The following is a 16,626-nucleotide window of genomic DNA, read 5'->3' as shown; positions in this document are numbered from 1 at the left end:
CAGCATTTTGCATGCTCTTTCCAGGGATATACAACAAAACATAGCTTCTAATGAATAACCTTTTTCAAAATACTAATTAATATTTTGATTTAATTTTAATTTTTTACAAAAAGTACATAATTGAAAATTTTCAAAATCTGTCCATAACTAATTCACACTATCGTAAAACACATGGAAAAATATAAATCTGGGATGAAGATGGGTTCATTGTTAAAAAAATTATTCTGGACTCTTGTTTTTCACTAAAAGCCCTAGTTTGACCAAATTGACCTTTAACAAACAGGAATTTCTTTAAAATATACTGAAAGGTAAGTAAAAAAAAGTATTAGAAATATCAAAACATCACCTTATTAAACCAAAACTAATCAGCATATTTTATAATTAAGTTGATTGCTTATTTTAATTTCATACAACATCACTAACAGTATATTAACCGATATAACAAAAACATGAAATTGAGCATTTAACTACAAACTGAAATAAAGTATGAATAAGTACAAGTATTTACATAATAGTTCTGGTCCATGATGTTTGAAATGGAACTATTAAACAAATTAAATACATAATGCTTGCTTTTGACTAACAGGTATCTGTACATAGCTAAATTTAACACAATAGGTACTAACAATAATTTTGAAACAACTTTCTATAAAATATACCTTAACACTAACCTGAGACAAAAATTAAGCTTTGAGTTGAAAGCAGTTTCCCAATAAATTGTTTTGGAACTTCACATATTACATTTTAATAAAGCTGACTGGGTTTGGTTTACATCACTTTCATTAAGAATGTATGTTCTCCCTGTCAGAGTAAATGGATTCACTTTTGTGATAACATCCACAACTGACACCCACAGAACATCTGCATGTGCAGGATAAGAGAAGGACTTAGCTGGTCCACATGGATGAAGAAAAGTTATTTTCACTTCATCAAGTTCTTCGTCTTTTTCTAAAATGTACCCAAGCCGCCAGTTTCTGCCATATACGGTGGTGACATAGCCTGATACATCTTGTAACTTCAGTTTGTCTGATGATGTAGTTACTTCCCTTTCCCAACTCTGCATATCACCTGAGAAGTATTTGACTATTAATTTTGATGTAGTGTTGGGAATGAAAGCGTGAAATTGCTGTGTTCCTTTGCTTGCCAATGCAAGTCGGCTTTTTAAGAATATTTCTGAAGTAGTGTAGTCTTCTTGAGTGGAATATGCAAAATCAACATTTGTGATATTATCTACTGCCCACTCAAACAGATCTTGTGCGGTTTGGATCTGATTTTGGTATGGCCTTTGCAAACTTGCACGAGCTGCCAGTCTCTTTACTGAACCCCCTACTCCATCACAAGGCCCTTTCCCATGTGCTGTGGCTGAAAAGTACCACTCAGTTTTTATGTTGAAGTCTTCCTCATGAAGGCAAAGGTTCAGGAAGTTTTTCTTATTTTTATACTGAGCGGCAGAACCGTCAGAATAATAGTATAACTTTTTTGGAATCTTTTGAAATTTATTTGTTAGATATGAAATTAGCTTCTTTTGAAAGTTGTATTGTGCTCCAGGCAATCAGAAACAATTACAAAGCTCATATGCTCAATTTTGTCTTCCTGTTTGTAATATATAACAAAAGGATGAATGGTAATCTGTTGTCTTGTCCAGTGGAAACTCTGAGCTTCATCCTGTAGAACTCTACTATAATTATCTGAAAAATCACATATGACAACAAATTCAGATTCCATAAGGTTTTCTCTTGTGGAGTTAAAGAATGTTCGTTGTTGCTTGGCAATAAAGTCATGCCAAATCAAAGTCGACATCTTACTACAAAATAAATCTATGAATTCTTCAGAAGTTTTCTGAACAATTTCCAGATTACATTGGTCAACTGACATCCACTGTTTGAACTGAACTTGTTCAATTAAGTTTTCATGAAAAGAGTCTTTTAAAATTTTACATATGACAGTTTCTCCTGGGCAGTATTCACAGTTTCCCATGTTGCAATCAACTGATGATGGGTTGCAAAGCATTTTTGCAATACATTGCTTATAATTGTTTAAGCTGCTGTTTGTTACTGTATTTAGTTTGGCATTTTCTATCATTAATTTTATGTTTTGGTGAGTTGTGCACACGCAGACAGTGTGTGCGCCACTCCGGCCAGCTAATACACAATGTTTTGGTCTCAACTCAGCAAATTTAGAGAAACCTATTTTTATGTTAGAAAATTTGTCTTTAAAATGCTTGTAAGCTTCTTTAAGGTTACACAAAATAAGTCTTTTTTGATATTTTTGTTTTATTTCCACTTGTTTCTGTAATTGTCACACAGTCTTTAATACCTGGCATTGCCCTGCTAACTTCATCATTTTCATAAAATGAATGTACAGTTTTGACAGTTTCTGTTGGTAAACACTTCCCTGGTTTTGGGTTTGGACCTTCCATGAATCCTTTCTCTTTCAAAACTTTTTTGGACTGCCGAACAATGTAATTAGGAGCATTAAATTGCCTCATTACTTTCCTGACCCTCCCCTTTTCAGGTAAACTTGTAAGAATCATTAGTTTTTTGCTCTGCTTATAGAATTTTTAAAGTTTATTTTAAGATTTTCTAGAACGGATTCATCAGTATCAGTATCTGACGAAGAAGTTTCAGGAGCAACAAAAAGTTTGTGTGTCATTGATGAGATTTTCTTCACTTTTGATTTGGCATAATGCCTAGATGTTAGTTTTCTCTTGTCAATTGGGGACTCACCTAGCTCTTGATGTGTTGTGTTAGATGTTTTAACAGCTACTGAATTTGGAGTGAAGTCAGGGTCTTGGTCTCGGATGATTATCTCTGATCCAGAAGATTGTTCTTCAACACTTTCATCACTGATGGGCTCTGGGGAATTTTTCAATTTGGTTACATCTTTCCTACATTTATCACAAATCTTGGCACCACTTGGTATTTGAGGAAATAATTTGGGCATCCATGTTGTGACATTTCTCATTTTTTTTCTGTCTGTAATAAAATGATTTGACTTCTTCAATGGATTACAACACTGCATTCTTACTGCAGTGCACTTTTTACTTGGTTCCATATTAATACAAAAACCACTTATAAACTGTCCTTCAATGTATAGATTTACTTGAAAATGAACTATTAAATATAATAGATACAGACTCGTCAACACAGAGGTAACAATTGATTTGCACTAAAACCAGAGTGCACAATAATGCTGTAGTCACACAAAGCCTTAGAAAGTAACAAATCAAACTACATCATCTCAACAATGGCTCCAGTCTCTGAATTATTGTACAGACATCAAGCCCTATGTATACAGTCCTCTTGACGTACTACCTTAAAGGTCAGTTGGGTCAAACTAGGGCCATTAGTGAAAAACAAGAGTCTGTAATATTTTTTTTAACAATGAACCCATCATCATCCCACATTTATATCTTGCCATGTGATTTACAACAGTATGAAGAAGTTATGGAAATATTTTGAAAATTTTCAATTATGTACTTTTTGTACAAAAATTAAATCAAGATATTAATTAACCATTTTGAAAAAGTTATTAATTAGAAGCTATGGTTTTTGTCTATCACTGGAAAGAGCATGAAAAATGCTGCAAAATGACACCTTTTCCGGTTCTCTTGCTACATTAGGGCAGCTCCTAGGGCAATTTAAAGAAAGTCCATTCACACATTTTTGGCCAGTTTATGAAAAGTTTACATGACTATATTTCAGGAATGGTTTGAGGTAAAAAAATTGAAATTTGATATTTTTCTTAGTTTCAGCACCCACTATAAGTATACCAACTTTCAGCAAAATCTAAGAGAGTGAGGTAAAATTTTTATTTAAAGTGTGTTGATTTGACATGGAATGACTCAGGCCAAGCTTCAGCGACTCGAATTGGAAACACTGCAACATCCTACGTACAGCCTGGATCTTCTGCCGAGCGATTTTCACATCTTTGGCGACCTGAAGAAAGACATGCGTGGACCCCGTTTTCAGTCAGACGAGGAGGTGCAGGAGTGGGTGCGTTTGTGTAGCTATTAGCGGGCAGCCGTGTTCTACGAAAGAGGAACTGATCGTCTCCTCTCCCAGTAGGATAAGTGCCTTAACGCACTTGACGGTTAGTTCTGAATGGAACCATTCTATCGTCCCGTTGTGGCTGTTGTCGGTTCTCATTTTATTCCCCCTTATGTTGTAACACTCCACCTGTCACTTAGCTGGTTTTGGTGTGTGTTCACCCTCAGCTAATTGACTAACAGATCAGCAGAGAGTGCAAAACTGCCGCAATATCGGATAATGCAAAAAAGTAATAAGGCCCTGTGACTCCTGATTGAACTGCGGTGGCAGTGTTGACATTAATTTATTCAGAATTGATCACTTTTAATTAAAAAGGGGTGCACATTGATGTTATATTCAGCTATTGAACACCAGATGCAAATGTGGAACATAAAATTAATTAAAAAAGTGACTTGGGATTTCAACTACTTGATTGAAAACAGATGCAGTCGATTAGCACAAATTTATTTTAACTCCCGACCTTCAATCATCACATTACAAGACTCTCCTATCAGGCAGTGGTAATAAATTGCGTTTGCGTGGAGTAAAGCGCGATAACTCAAAAGTAATTCCTATGGACTGACCCAGGCGTAATGCGAAGTGCGAGAAAAATTCTACAATACACGGCCCATGAAACCCTCATGGAAACTTCCAATGTGATCCAACAAATTAATCAGTGGCTGGAGCGGGCGCAATATCACCGAAAACAGCGTGGCGGAGCGGCGTCGTTGTGTGGACGTCGGCCGACCTCGTGGTACTGCAAGGCTGCGCTCGTCTATTCACTCCTAGCTATCTTGCCCAGTACATAGCTCAAACAAAACTTGCTATCTCCAAGTTCAATCGTTCCATTTGCTAAGTCCTAACTGCAGAGATTCTCACTCTTTCTCAGGCAAGCTGAGTAAAGAACGCCTCGTCCGCACTCTAGGCAAACTGGGAACGTAAGACCTCTACCGAGACTTCTCACAGTCTGCTCTTCACCTCGGTTTCCCCTCCAGCAAACTCACTCATGCCAATTGCAGCGCAAGTCGCGTTAATTATGCGTTGCTTCCCAGCGCCGGCCAATGCCTGCTCTGGGATGTGAACAAATTCCCACAAAATTTCCCTTCCTCTCAACTTCTGTTATTTAGTTTCTCCCAGGCCACCCATCAAGGTTAGCGTCTGCATAACACCAAGTTTTCCAGAATTCTGACTCCCAGGAGAGTATTTCAAATTCCTTGGTCCTACGTTCCCATCGGACGCCGGCGTATTTCATTCTGTCGCTCTTCACCTGATTTGCTTCAGACTCTGCAGACCGTGAATTCAGTGTGAAGTTGCTATAGTCACGAACACGCATATTTTGACCTCTGTTGACCGCTCCACCGTAGCTTTGCGTGGCTTTCTCGCATGTTTCACAGAAAACGGGATGACGGACATTTATCAACAGGCATACAAGTTCTCCGTATGTTTCCCGGTACACCAGCATGGAGTCGGGGTCAATCACCCACTCACTGTCACTCATCTTAAGGCGGCTGGAGGCCGCACCCCGTTACCGCTTTCTTAGAGCTTGAGCCGCCCTAAGCTGCCTATTGTCGCTTCCCTTAGCCGCTCCCCCGCCGGCCAGGGTCAATTCTGAGTACTTCCCTGGGGTAAACTAGCCTCCAGTAAATCGACGCGTTTCCACAAAGTTTTCATGTCATGTGAATTACTTTAAAACCATCACCTGACATTAATTATTCCAATACGTCCATACTATACCCTCTACAAGATGCATTGTGCCTTGTCAGTCATTTTTGTTCAGCCCTACTGTTCGCTCAACGTGAGTTAGGTGATCTTTAATGACTTCATGTAAGGGTCATAGTTCTTGCCATCTTACAATGTTTACCATACATAAAGCGAATGGGATTACGCTGTTTTCAGCAGATAGGTCTTGGATCCATGAGGATGGAAGCCCAATCCTCATTTGGCCACCTTGATTTTGATTTCCCCTAACTTACTTCAGACAAATGCAGGGATGCTTACTAGTATAAGACCACAGCCTGCTAACTGCCGCATCTTTCTAAAACTAGACTGAGTAAGTAAATTAAAAACATCAAACATATTTTTTCTTCTTGAACTGTAACATCATGACATGTCTGGTATCCTTGTAACGTGAATAAAACTATTACCATTATTTGATAATACACTCCTGGAAATTGAAATAAGAACACCGTGAATTCATTGTCCCAGGAAGGGGAAACTTTATTGACACATTCCTGGGGTCAGATACATCACATGATCACACTGACAGAACCACAGGCACATAGACACAGGCAACAGAGCATGCACAATGTCGGCACTAGTACAGTGTATATCCACCTTTCGCAGCAATGCAGGCTGCTATTCTCCCATGGAGACGATCGTAGAGATTCTGGATGTAGTCCTGTGGAACGGCTTGCCATGCCATTTCCACCTGGCGCCTCAGTTGGACCAGCGTTCGTGCCGGACGTGCAGACCGCGTGAGACGACGCTTCATCCAGTCCCAAACATGCTCATTGGGGGACAGATCCGGAGATCTTGCTGGCCAGGGTAGTTGACTTACACCTTCTAGAGCACGTTGGGTGGCACGGGATACATGCGGACGTGCATTGTCCTGTTGGAACAGCAAGTTCCCTTGCCGGTCTAGGAATGGTAGAACGATGGGTTCGATGATGGTTTGGATGTACCGTGCACTATTCAGTGTCCCCTCGACGATCACCAGTGGTGTACGGCCAGTGTAGGAGATCGCTCCCCACACCATGATGCCGGGTGTTGGCCCTGTGTGCCTCGGTCGTATGCAGTCCTGATTGTGGCGCTCACCTGCACGGCGCCAAACACGCATACGACCATCATTGGCACCAAGGCAGAAGCGACTCTCATCGCTGAAGACGACACGTCTCCATTCGTCCCTCCATTCACGCCTGTCGCGACACCACTGGAGGCGGGCTGCACGATGTTGGGGCGTGAGCGGAAGACGGCCTAACGGTGTGCGGGACCGTAGCCCAGCTTCATGGAGACGGTTGCGAATGGTCCTCGCCGATACCCCAGGAGCAACAGTGTCCCTAATTTGCTGGGAAGTGGCGGTGCGGTCCCCTACGGCACTGCGTAGGATCCTACGGTCTTGGCGTGCATCCGTGCGTCGCTGCGGTCCGGTCCCAGGTCGACGGGCACGTGCACCTTCCGCCGACCACTGGCGACAACATCGATGTACTGTGGAGACCTCACGCCCCACGTGTTGAGCAATTCGGCGGTACGTCCACCCGGCCTCCCGCATGCCCACTATACGCCCTCGCTCAAAGTCCGTCAACTGCACATACGGTTCACGTCCACGCTGTCGCGGCATGCTACCAGTGTTAAAGACTGCGATGGAGCTCCGTATGCCACGGCAAACTGGCTGACACTGACGGCGGCGGTGCACAAATGCTGCGCAGCTAGCGCCATTCGACGGCCAACACCGCGGTTCCTGGTGTGTCCGCTGTGCCGTGCGTGTGATCATTGCTTGTACAGCCCTCTCGCAGTGTCCGGAGCAAGTATGGTGGGTCTGACACACCATTGTCAATGTGTTCATTTTTCCATTTCCAGGAGTGTATGTCTGTGCGACCCTATAAAGCTTATACGAAATAACTTGCTCCACTTGTACAGCAGGTTATTGTAGGTCTCTGGGGCAGGAAACAGGATACAGGAAGGTTCACATAATCACATAATTATAGGCAATGGGGGATTGTGGGTCCACCTAGATACAAAACACTTTTGTTTAATTTCTTCCCCAAAGTAGTTTCAACGAAAATTTCGCCATCATCAGTCGATTTCTTTATCCTAAAACGTGCAAAGTTAGAATCACTTCAAAAAATTGCATAAAAGCTTTTACTTGTATACTGTATATTTCCACATTTGAATCACTGTATGGTTCCCATACTTGTTGCCGCTTTTCGGCCTGTATCCTATGTTTGTTGGCATTTTATTCGGAAGACAACAAGTCATCTTCTACGGTAGGAGCCTCTGTTATTAGCTAAATATATGGAAATGTGTACATACGCCAGTGTTATGCTGTGTAGATATGTACCTTCACATTTTCAAAATCGCTCAGACAAAACCTGCACTTACTAATAGGAGTGCGCGAGCGGCGAGTGGGATCGTGTTGTTTCAATATCTGTTCCCCAAGATGAACGACCACATGAAACTAGCTGTAGATGAGTCAGATGTCATGTTGAGATTTAATGGAAGAATTCTAAGACGACCTAACTCACCCACGATAAAAACCAACTTACAAAACACTACTTCTGACGACCCTTAAATACTCTACATCATCCGGGGACCCTTATCAGATTGAATTAATGGAAGAGATCCATCGAATAGCGGTGCGTTTCGTCACGGGACTGATTGGTAAGCGCGAGAGCGTCATCGATGTGTCCGACAGAGGCGGGAGGGTTTTGGTATGGAGAACATCATCTGGCAGGCGTATTATGACGAAGAACAAGGATTTCCTTTTGCGACTCTATAAATCTATTGCCAAGTCGAACGTTGTTTTGTTTGATCCCCCATCTTAAGTTTATTTCGTAGTACCGATGTTTACAATAAAACGAAATGCCGCGGGAAAATGACTCAAAGACTTCAGACAATGATCGGCGAAATTTGATCACCTACTACGGAGGAAGAAGGATGGTGGTGCGACACCAGAACACATCCAAGACTTACGAGCGAAGTAAGTGAATTTCTAAATTGTTCTGTCAACAGCATACTAGTGATCTACGTGACACTCTCAGATATTACAGTATGTAAATTGCTACTCACCATATAGAGAAGATGACTCGCAGACAGGCAAAACAAAAAGACTGCTATAGATTTGAACTTTCGGCCAAAAGGGCTTCTTCTAAGGTACAAAACACATATTCAAGCAAGCACAACTCACACATACATAACCATTGTGTCTGGCCACTGAGTCCGGACTCGGACTCAGATAAAGAGGCGAAAAACGTCCGTTGACAGGAAATACGACAAATCATGTTATTCATTAATATGGATCATAATAACTATTGGTATTGCGGATTTACAAATTCAGGTATTTTTAAAGATTTTGAACCGTAACTGCCTTAAATAGAAATAGGAATATATTTTCTGTACTTTCTTTCCTTTGAATCTGCGGATACATACGTTCTTTGCAAGACAATAACGTAAATAGTGTGGGAGAGGGTACACATTCACACTACCTTCTCCTACCTGGGTGGCATAACGGGAAAAAGTATTGTAGATTCCTTGGCGTATAAGACAGATTTCGCTAATTTTACCGTTGCAGTCATTTCGAGAGCTGTATTTTGGAAACAGCAATACGTTTCTTGACACTTAATGCAAGTTGGTAAGGGTTTTCGAGGTTCACGACAGCTGTCTTGGGAGTATTCCCACTAGTGTTTGTTGGGTATTTCTGTATCACTATCCACCATCTTTTACAAAACGAACCTGTGACAAACTGAACAGCTCTTGTTTGAGTCCTCTGTAGCTCACCATAAATCATTCTGGTGAAGGACGAAATTATTCAAGAATTGGTCGAACGAACATCAGTATTACGGAACAGAAAATAGCAGCCTTTCTAACGGCTTCCAGAGGCAACAAACTTGATTTTCAGTTCGTCATACAATTACCGACCAAAGTTAAAAAAATTAAAGTGCTGTCATAATTTACTCATTAAGATGTGTTATCTGTCATTAATGTTTTAACACAATAAGTCAAGTATTAAAGTTACAAAGTGTGTATATGTGTTACGATAAGGCAACACACGGCGCGCTAACTACCCGGACTGTATTCATCTGGTATTTGAGAATGAGAGCATGTAGCGACTTACACCAAATTTACACATAATTTCAGATCGTTTAGAAACTTTTTTCCGCTGACACCCCCACAAAATAATGAAAGGAAAAAATCATCCCATATCAAATCTTCGCTTTTCTTGCAGTAAAACGTCAGCATCAGCCATGCTGTTTTAACTAGTTATTTTTTACTACTAATTTGATCCGCAACACATTTTGCATACAATATCCACATATGCCTTTGAACGTATCTGCAAAATTGTAGCATTGTACGTCACATACTTATGGAGAAATGGCGTCATAAACATTGAGATGCGTGAAAAACTAGGGTTTTGAGCCTTCATCCATAAAGGTCTTACATGCTTAACAACAAATACTGAACATATTAACTCATTTGTAAAACAGTCATGCGGTTGAAGCTGTTTTATACATTGCAGTTAGATTCCTTAAAAATCGGTAGGGGGAGGGGAGGGAAATACTGGTTGGGTTGTATTGTTTGACCACAACGTCCTTAATCAGGGCTCTCTCTTTCTGGATCGGCAGAAGTCAATGGAAGTCGGTTGACTTCGCCCCACTAATGTTTTGTGCCCAGCCGCTGCAACGTTCACGATCTAACAACACAGTTTTTTTGTGTGATTGATTAATGGAGTGCCTTATCTTCAACCCAGTTGCTGATTCTATTTTCCTGCACGATATTTTGACGACCTTCTCTTCCGGTCGTCGAAATATATCGCAGAAAAATGATGTAACTCGGCTGTACACATGAAAGCATACCATTAACTGTTTAAACTGGTCGTTGATTCATCATCATCATCATCATCATCATCATCATCATTTAAGACTGATTATGCCTTTCAGCGTTCAGTCTGGAGCATAGCCCCCCTTATACAGTTCCTCCATGATCCCCTATTCAGTGCTAACATTGGTGCCTCTTCTGATGTTAAACCTATTACTTCAAAATCATTCCTAACCGAATCCAGGTACCTTCTCCTCGGTCTGCCCCGACTCCTCCTACCCTCTACTGCTGAATCCATGAGTCTCTTGGGTAACCTTGCTTCTCCCATGCGTGTAACATGACCCCACCATCTAAGCCTGTTCGCCCTGACTGCTGCATCTATAGAGTTCATTCCCAGTTTCTCTTTGATTTCCTCATTGTGGACACCCTCCTGCCATTGTTCCCATCTACTAGTACCTGCAATCATCCTAGCTACTTTCATATCCGTAACCTCAACCTTGTTGATAAGGTAACCTGAATCCACCCAGCTTTCGCTCCCATACAACAAAGTTGGTCGAAAGATTGAACGGTGCACAGATAACTTAGTCTCTGAACTGACTTCCTTCTTGCAGAAGAGAGTAGATCGTAGCTGAGCGCTCATTGCATTAGCTTTGCTACACCTCGCTTCCAGTTCGTTCACTATGTTGCCATCCTGTGAGAATATGCATCCTAAGTACTTGAAACCGTCCACCTGTTCTAATTTTGTTCCTCCTATTTGGCACTCAATCCGTTTATATTTCTTTCCCACTGACATTACTTTCGTTTTGGAGATGCTAATCTTCATTCCATAGTCCTTACATTTCTGATCTAGCTCTGAAATATTACTTTGCAAACTTTCAATCGAATCTGCCATCACAACTAAGTCATCCGCATATGCAAGACTGCTTATTTTGTGTTCACATATCTTAATCTCACCCAGCCAGTCTATTGTTTTCAACATATGATCCATAAATAATATGAACAACAGTGGAGACAGGTTGCAGCCTTGTCTTACCCCTGAAACTACTCTGAACCACGAACTCAATTTACCGTCAACTCTAACTGCTGCCTGACTATCCATGTAAAGACCTTTAATTGCTTGCAAAAGTTTGCCTCCTATTCCATAATCTCGTAGAACAGACAATAACTTCCTCCTAGGAACCCGGTCATATGCCTTTTCTAGATCTATAAAGCATAGATACAATTCCCTGTTCCACTCATAACACTTCTCCATTATTTGCCGTAAGCTAAAGATCTGGTCCTGACAACCTCTAAGAGGCCTAAACCCACACTGATTTTCATCCAATTGGTCCTCAACTAATACTCGCACTTTCCTTTCAACAATACCTGAGAATATTTTACCCACAACGCTGATTAAAGAGATACCTCTGTAGTTGTTACAATCTTTTCTGTTTCCATGTTTAAAGATTGGTGTGATTACTACTTTTGTCCAGTCTGATGGAACCTGTCCCGACTCCCAGGCCATTTCAATTATCCTGTGTAGCCATTTAAGACCTGACATTCCACTGTATTTGATGAGTTCCGACTTAATTTCATCCACCCCAGCCGCTTTATTGCACTGCAATCTATTGACCATTTTTTCTACTTCCTCAAATGTGATCCTATTTCCATCATCATTCCTATCCCATTCTACCTCGAAATCTGAAACATTACTGATCGCATTTTCACCTACATTGAGCAACTCTTCAAAATATTCCCTCCATCTGCCCAAGGCATCCACAGGATTCACCAGCAGTTTTCCTGACCTGTTCAAAATACTTGTCATTTCCTTCTTACCTCCCTTTCGAAGACTGCTAATTACACTCCAGAATGGTTTTCCAGCAGCTTGACCCATAGTCTCCAACCTGTTTCCAAAGTCTTCCCACGATTTCTTCTTGGATGCTGCAATTATCTGTTTGGCTTTGTTTCTTTCTTCAACATAACTTTCTCTGTCTACCTGGTTTCTGGTTTGTAGCCATTTTTGATACGCCTTCTTTTTCCTTTTACAGGCTGCCTTGACTGTGTCATTCCACCAAGCTGTTTGCTTCATCCTACTTTTACACACTACTGTTCCAAGACATTCTTTAGCCACTTCTAGTACTGTGTCCCTGTACCTTGTCCATTCCTTTTCCAATGACTGTAATTGACTACATTCAACTAACTGGTACCTTTCTGAGATCGCTGTTATGTACTTGTGCCTGATTTCCTTATCCTGAAGTTTCTCCACTCTTATCCTCCTACATATGGACTTGACCTCCTGCACTTTCGGCCTCAAAATCCCAATTTCACTGCAGATTAAATAATGATCAGTGTCATCAAAGAATCCCCTGAATACACGTGTGTCCCTCACAGCCTTCCTGAATTCCTGATCTGTTATTATATAGTCAATGACAGATCTGGCTCCCCTGCCTTCCCAAGTATACCGGTGAATATTCTTATGTTTAAAAAAGGAGTTTGTGATTACTAAGCCCATACTGGCACAGAAATCCAAGAGTTGTTTCCCGTTCCTGTTGGCCTCCATATCCTCTCCAAATTTACCCATAACCTTTTCATACCCTTCTGTTCGATTTCCAATCCTGGCGTTAAAATCACCCATGAGCAGAACACTGTCCTTGTCCTTTACTCTAACAACTACATCACTGAGTGCCTCATAAAAACTACCCATCTTATCTTGATCTGTCCCTTCACAATGCGAATATACTGACACAATCCTAATTTTCTTGCTAGACACTGTCAAATCTATCCACATCAGTCGTTCGTTTACATACCTTATTGCAACTACTCTGGGTTCCATTTCTTTCCTGATGTACAGCCCTACACCCCATTGTGCTATTCCTGCTTTGACTCCTGACAGGTAGACCTTGTATTCTCCCACTTCCTCTTCTTTCTCACCCCTTACCCGAATGTCACTAACAGCTAAAACGTCCAGCCCCATCTTACTTGCAGCCTCTGCCAGCTCTACCTTCTTCCCAGAGTAGCCCCCATTGATATTAATAGCTCCCCATCTCATTACCATTTGTTTGCCAAGTCGTATCTTTGGAGTCCCTGGTTTGTCAGTTAGAGGTGGGACTCCGTCACCTCCAAAGGTCCGAGGCATTTTGCTCTGATTGTTGCCAGCATCATATTTAAAGTAGCAGGGAAGCAGGTTGCTAGCCTTACTTGCCCCGAGTCCCATTGGGTTTTACCCCTGACGGTTGAGGGACTAACCGGTGGATTTGGTAGTCTTTGCCGTGTGAGCACAAAGGTGACCACGACTCAGAATATGTCCGAGATGCCCAGCCTTATTCCAAAGTAACTAGTATCCCGACTGTCGGGACCACTTACTTGGCCACTCATACGTTGCCCGTGGTTCATGAACTAGGACATGACTACAGGAACCCACACCATGAACCACTTTGATTTATCTTGCTTATTCTTTTCCGTGATCGGCTTAGCACTTGTACTTTTGAGGTGGCTGACTCACACCACACCCATTAGATAAGTCCTTAAACAGGATGCTTTCTCTAGAGGCAGTTGAGACGCAACTAATCCAAGAGCAATGTTTTGAAAAAAAATGGTCCTAGTTCTTTAACTAAGCATTAATAGAAATTTCTGCTATCGTCTGTTGCTGTGGGTATGAATAAAACACAATATTAATTGGATGAGTATTTGGAGATACGCTGTTCATCTGATATAACTGTTCGTAACGCCAATGAAGAAAGTTATCGAGAGAGGTATAGTAGGAGCCCTTGAAGCTGATTAATCTCTCACGGGCCATTCACTACTTCTACCGAGTGTGCCGTATGGATAGCTGAAGTATTCGGTGGCTGGGTTAACATCAGACAACGATTAATCAGAAAGGGTAACCGCTCGCGACAAGCAAGCTAGAAATGCTTCGGGTCGAAGGATTTCGGTTTGATCATACTTGCAGCGTTTGATGGAACACTGATGCACGTTAATCGATTCCAGAGCTGCAAGATGGATGGAGAGGCAGTGCAGAATCCGTTATTCGTACCTGTCTTGAATTTATCGAGACAGGAATTCTAGAGAAAATGCATATGTACTTAATGAGTGTCAGCGCATTAGCGGGCCGTTGTGGCCGAGCGGTTCTAGGCGCTTCAGTCTGGAACGGCGCGACCGCTACGGTCGCAGGTTCGAATCCTGCCTCGGGCATGGGTGTGTGTGATGTCCTTAGGTTAGTTAGGTTTAAGTAGTTCTAAGATCTAGGGGACTGATGACCTCAGATGCGAAGTCCCATAGTGCTCAGAGCCATTTGAACAATGAGTGGATAAGCTGTGATGAGAAGAAGGTACGGAATTCTGTTGAGTGTAGGAGAAACCAGAAGAACTAACGCACTAGGGTTCGTAATTGCTCTGAGAGCTTGCCATTATACGGCAATGTGGTTTGTTCCAGTGACCAATTTCAGTGGCGGACGGGCCCAGCGTAGGAGGCAGTGGGTAATCCTTGACGGCGGTGGCCGCACGACACGCTTGCTTTGTGACACCGCCTGGCTAGAGCTGACCTCTTGTTTCCCCGCGGAAACGTTGGACATTCTTCGGCAGTTGACTTCAGGGAATGTCCCGCTCTGGCTCCTCCCATGCTGCCAACCCAAGCGGGCTCTTAAGAGCGTCCCTTTCAAAGGGATCACCGGGGAACTTCTCTCTGATAAGGTTCGTGGTAAGGTCAACGTTGCACATGACCCGCAACTAACATAGCCTTTTTCAACGAATCTGAACTTAGCGGCCTCACTTCCTGTCCCACGAACGGCCACTGCACAAAATTTGCCGGAATATGGAGTGAAGTCGACTTTCTGATTCATCCCCTAGGCGTTCCATTGGGTTCAGGTTCGTACTCTGGGCAGGTCAGACCATCTCAGTAACGTCATTGTCCAGAAACCTTTGGCACACAGATGGTGCTTCACGACAGTGTGCATTGTCATGCTGATATAGTCAGTCACCGGCTTCAAACTGAATCACTATTGTATGCAATACACAGCACTGTGATATGTGTTGATATCCTCTTGCGTTTAGTGCTTTCTTAAGAGCTATAAGGGGGGCATACCCTAACACCAAAAACAACCCCATTCTGTAATAACACTATCTCCTGTACACTGTTTCCACTACACATAATTCCAAGCATTCGCCATGCTGAAACCCTTCCATTCGATTGGTGCGACGTATGACGTCATACATCATTCTAAATCACACGTTTCCAACCTTCTACTGGTCAGAAGCGTCTCCCTTAAGACCATTTCAAGGGCCGCGTAGTATGAAATGTGTGGCTTGTGAGTAGCCGGTCGTCCGTTGTTCCCCATTCCTTTCAGCTCCCTACGCACAGTCATTGTGCTAGCTGCACTGTTGGAAGCACTTTGGAACTCGCTAATGATTCCTTCCGGCCATTTCACGCGATTTTTTACGCCCCCTCCCCACAAAATGTTCGACGGCCACCATCCGTTAGTACGTAAGGTCTGCCTGGTTTTCCTTTTAGCTGAGGTTGTTCATTCGTGTTTCCACTTTACAGTCACATCAGCTGACATGGGCAGCTTCAGAAGTAGTCAAATGTTCGAGATGCTTTTATTACTGAGGTAACATCCGATGACTAATACGTATTCGAATGGATTGAGCTCTCTTGACCGAACTATTCTGGCGTCAGTACGTCTCTACTGACGAGGCAGTGCTCCCCGTCCGCTTTAGTACTGGTAAGTCTGCCTCTCGTGACATACGTTGTTCGATTCCACGTTACAAAGGACTATCCGGAAACTCTTGATCAAATTACGTAAACCACATTGCCTCAATGTCACACATCTAGCTGTGTCACAACGAACATTTGGCTCACTACAAACCCGCTCTCGAGCAGGAGGACAGGAAGGTGAGAGACGGTGGGGCCGCCCGCTCTGTTGCAGACTGCTGGTGACGTCACCGCAGAGCTCGGTGCCGCCGCGCATCACGGACTCCCGCAGCCACGTGCAGGCGCGCTACAGGCAGCCCGTGGAGCTGCCGTGCGCCGCCCAGGGATTCCCGCTGCCCACGTACACGTGAGTACCGCGTGCAGGCCACCACTCACAAGTCCT

At 42.6% G+C, this 16,626-nt stretch overlaps 1 protein-coding gene across 1 annotated transcript in view; it reads left to right on the top strand.

Moving 5' to 3' along the window:
* LOC126235647 (Down syndrome cell adhesion molecule-like protein Dscam2) overlaps positions 1–16,626 on the top strand; it is a 192,965-nt gene that overhangs the window by 38,906 nt on the left and 137,433 nt on the right. The window contains exon 3 of the mRNA XM_049944361.1: positions 16,459–16,590. Within this exon, the coding sequence (XP_049800318.1) occupies positions 16,459–16,590 (132 nt within the window). The remainder of the gene's footprint in view (positions 1–16,458; positions 16,591–16,626) is intronic.

The sequence above is a fragment of the Schistocerca nitens genome, chromosome 2, assembly GCF_023898315.1.
Source record: "Schistocerca nitens isolate TAMUIC-IGC-003100 chromosome 2, iqSchNite1.1, whole genome shotgun sequence".
Classification (NCBI taxonomy): Eukaryota; Metazoa; Arthropoda; class Insecta; order Orthoptera; family Acrididae; genus Schistocerca; species Schistocerca nitens.
Note: the sequence above shows the minus strand (reverse complement) of the source record. Positions and strands in the feature narration are given on the sequence as shown.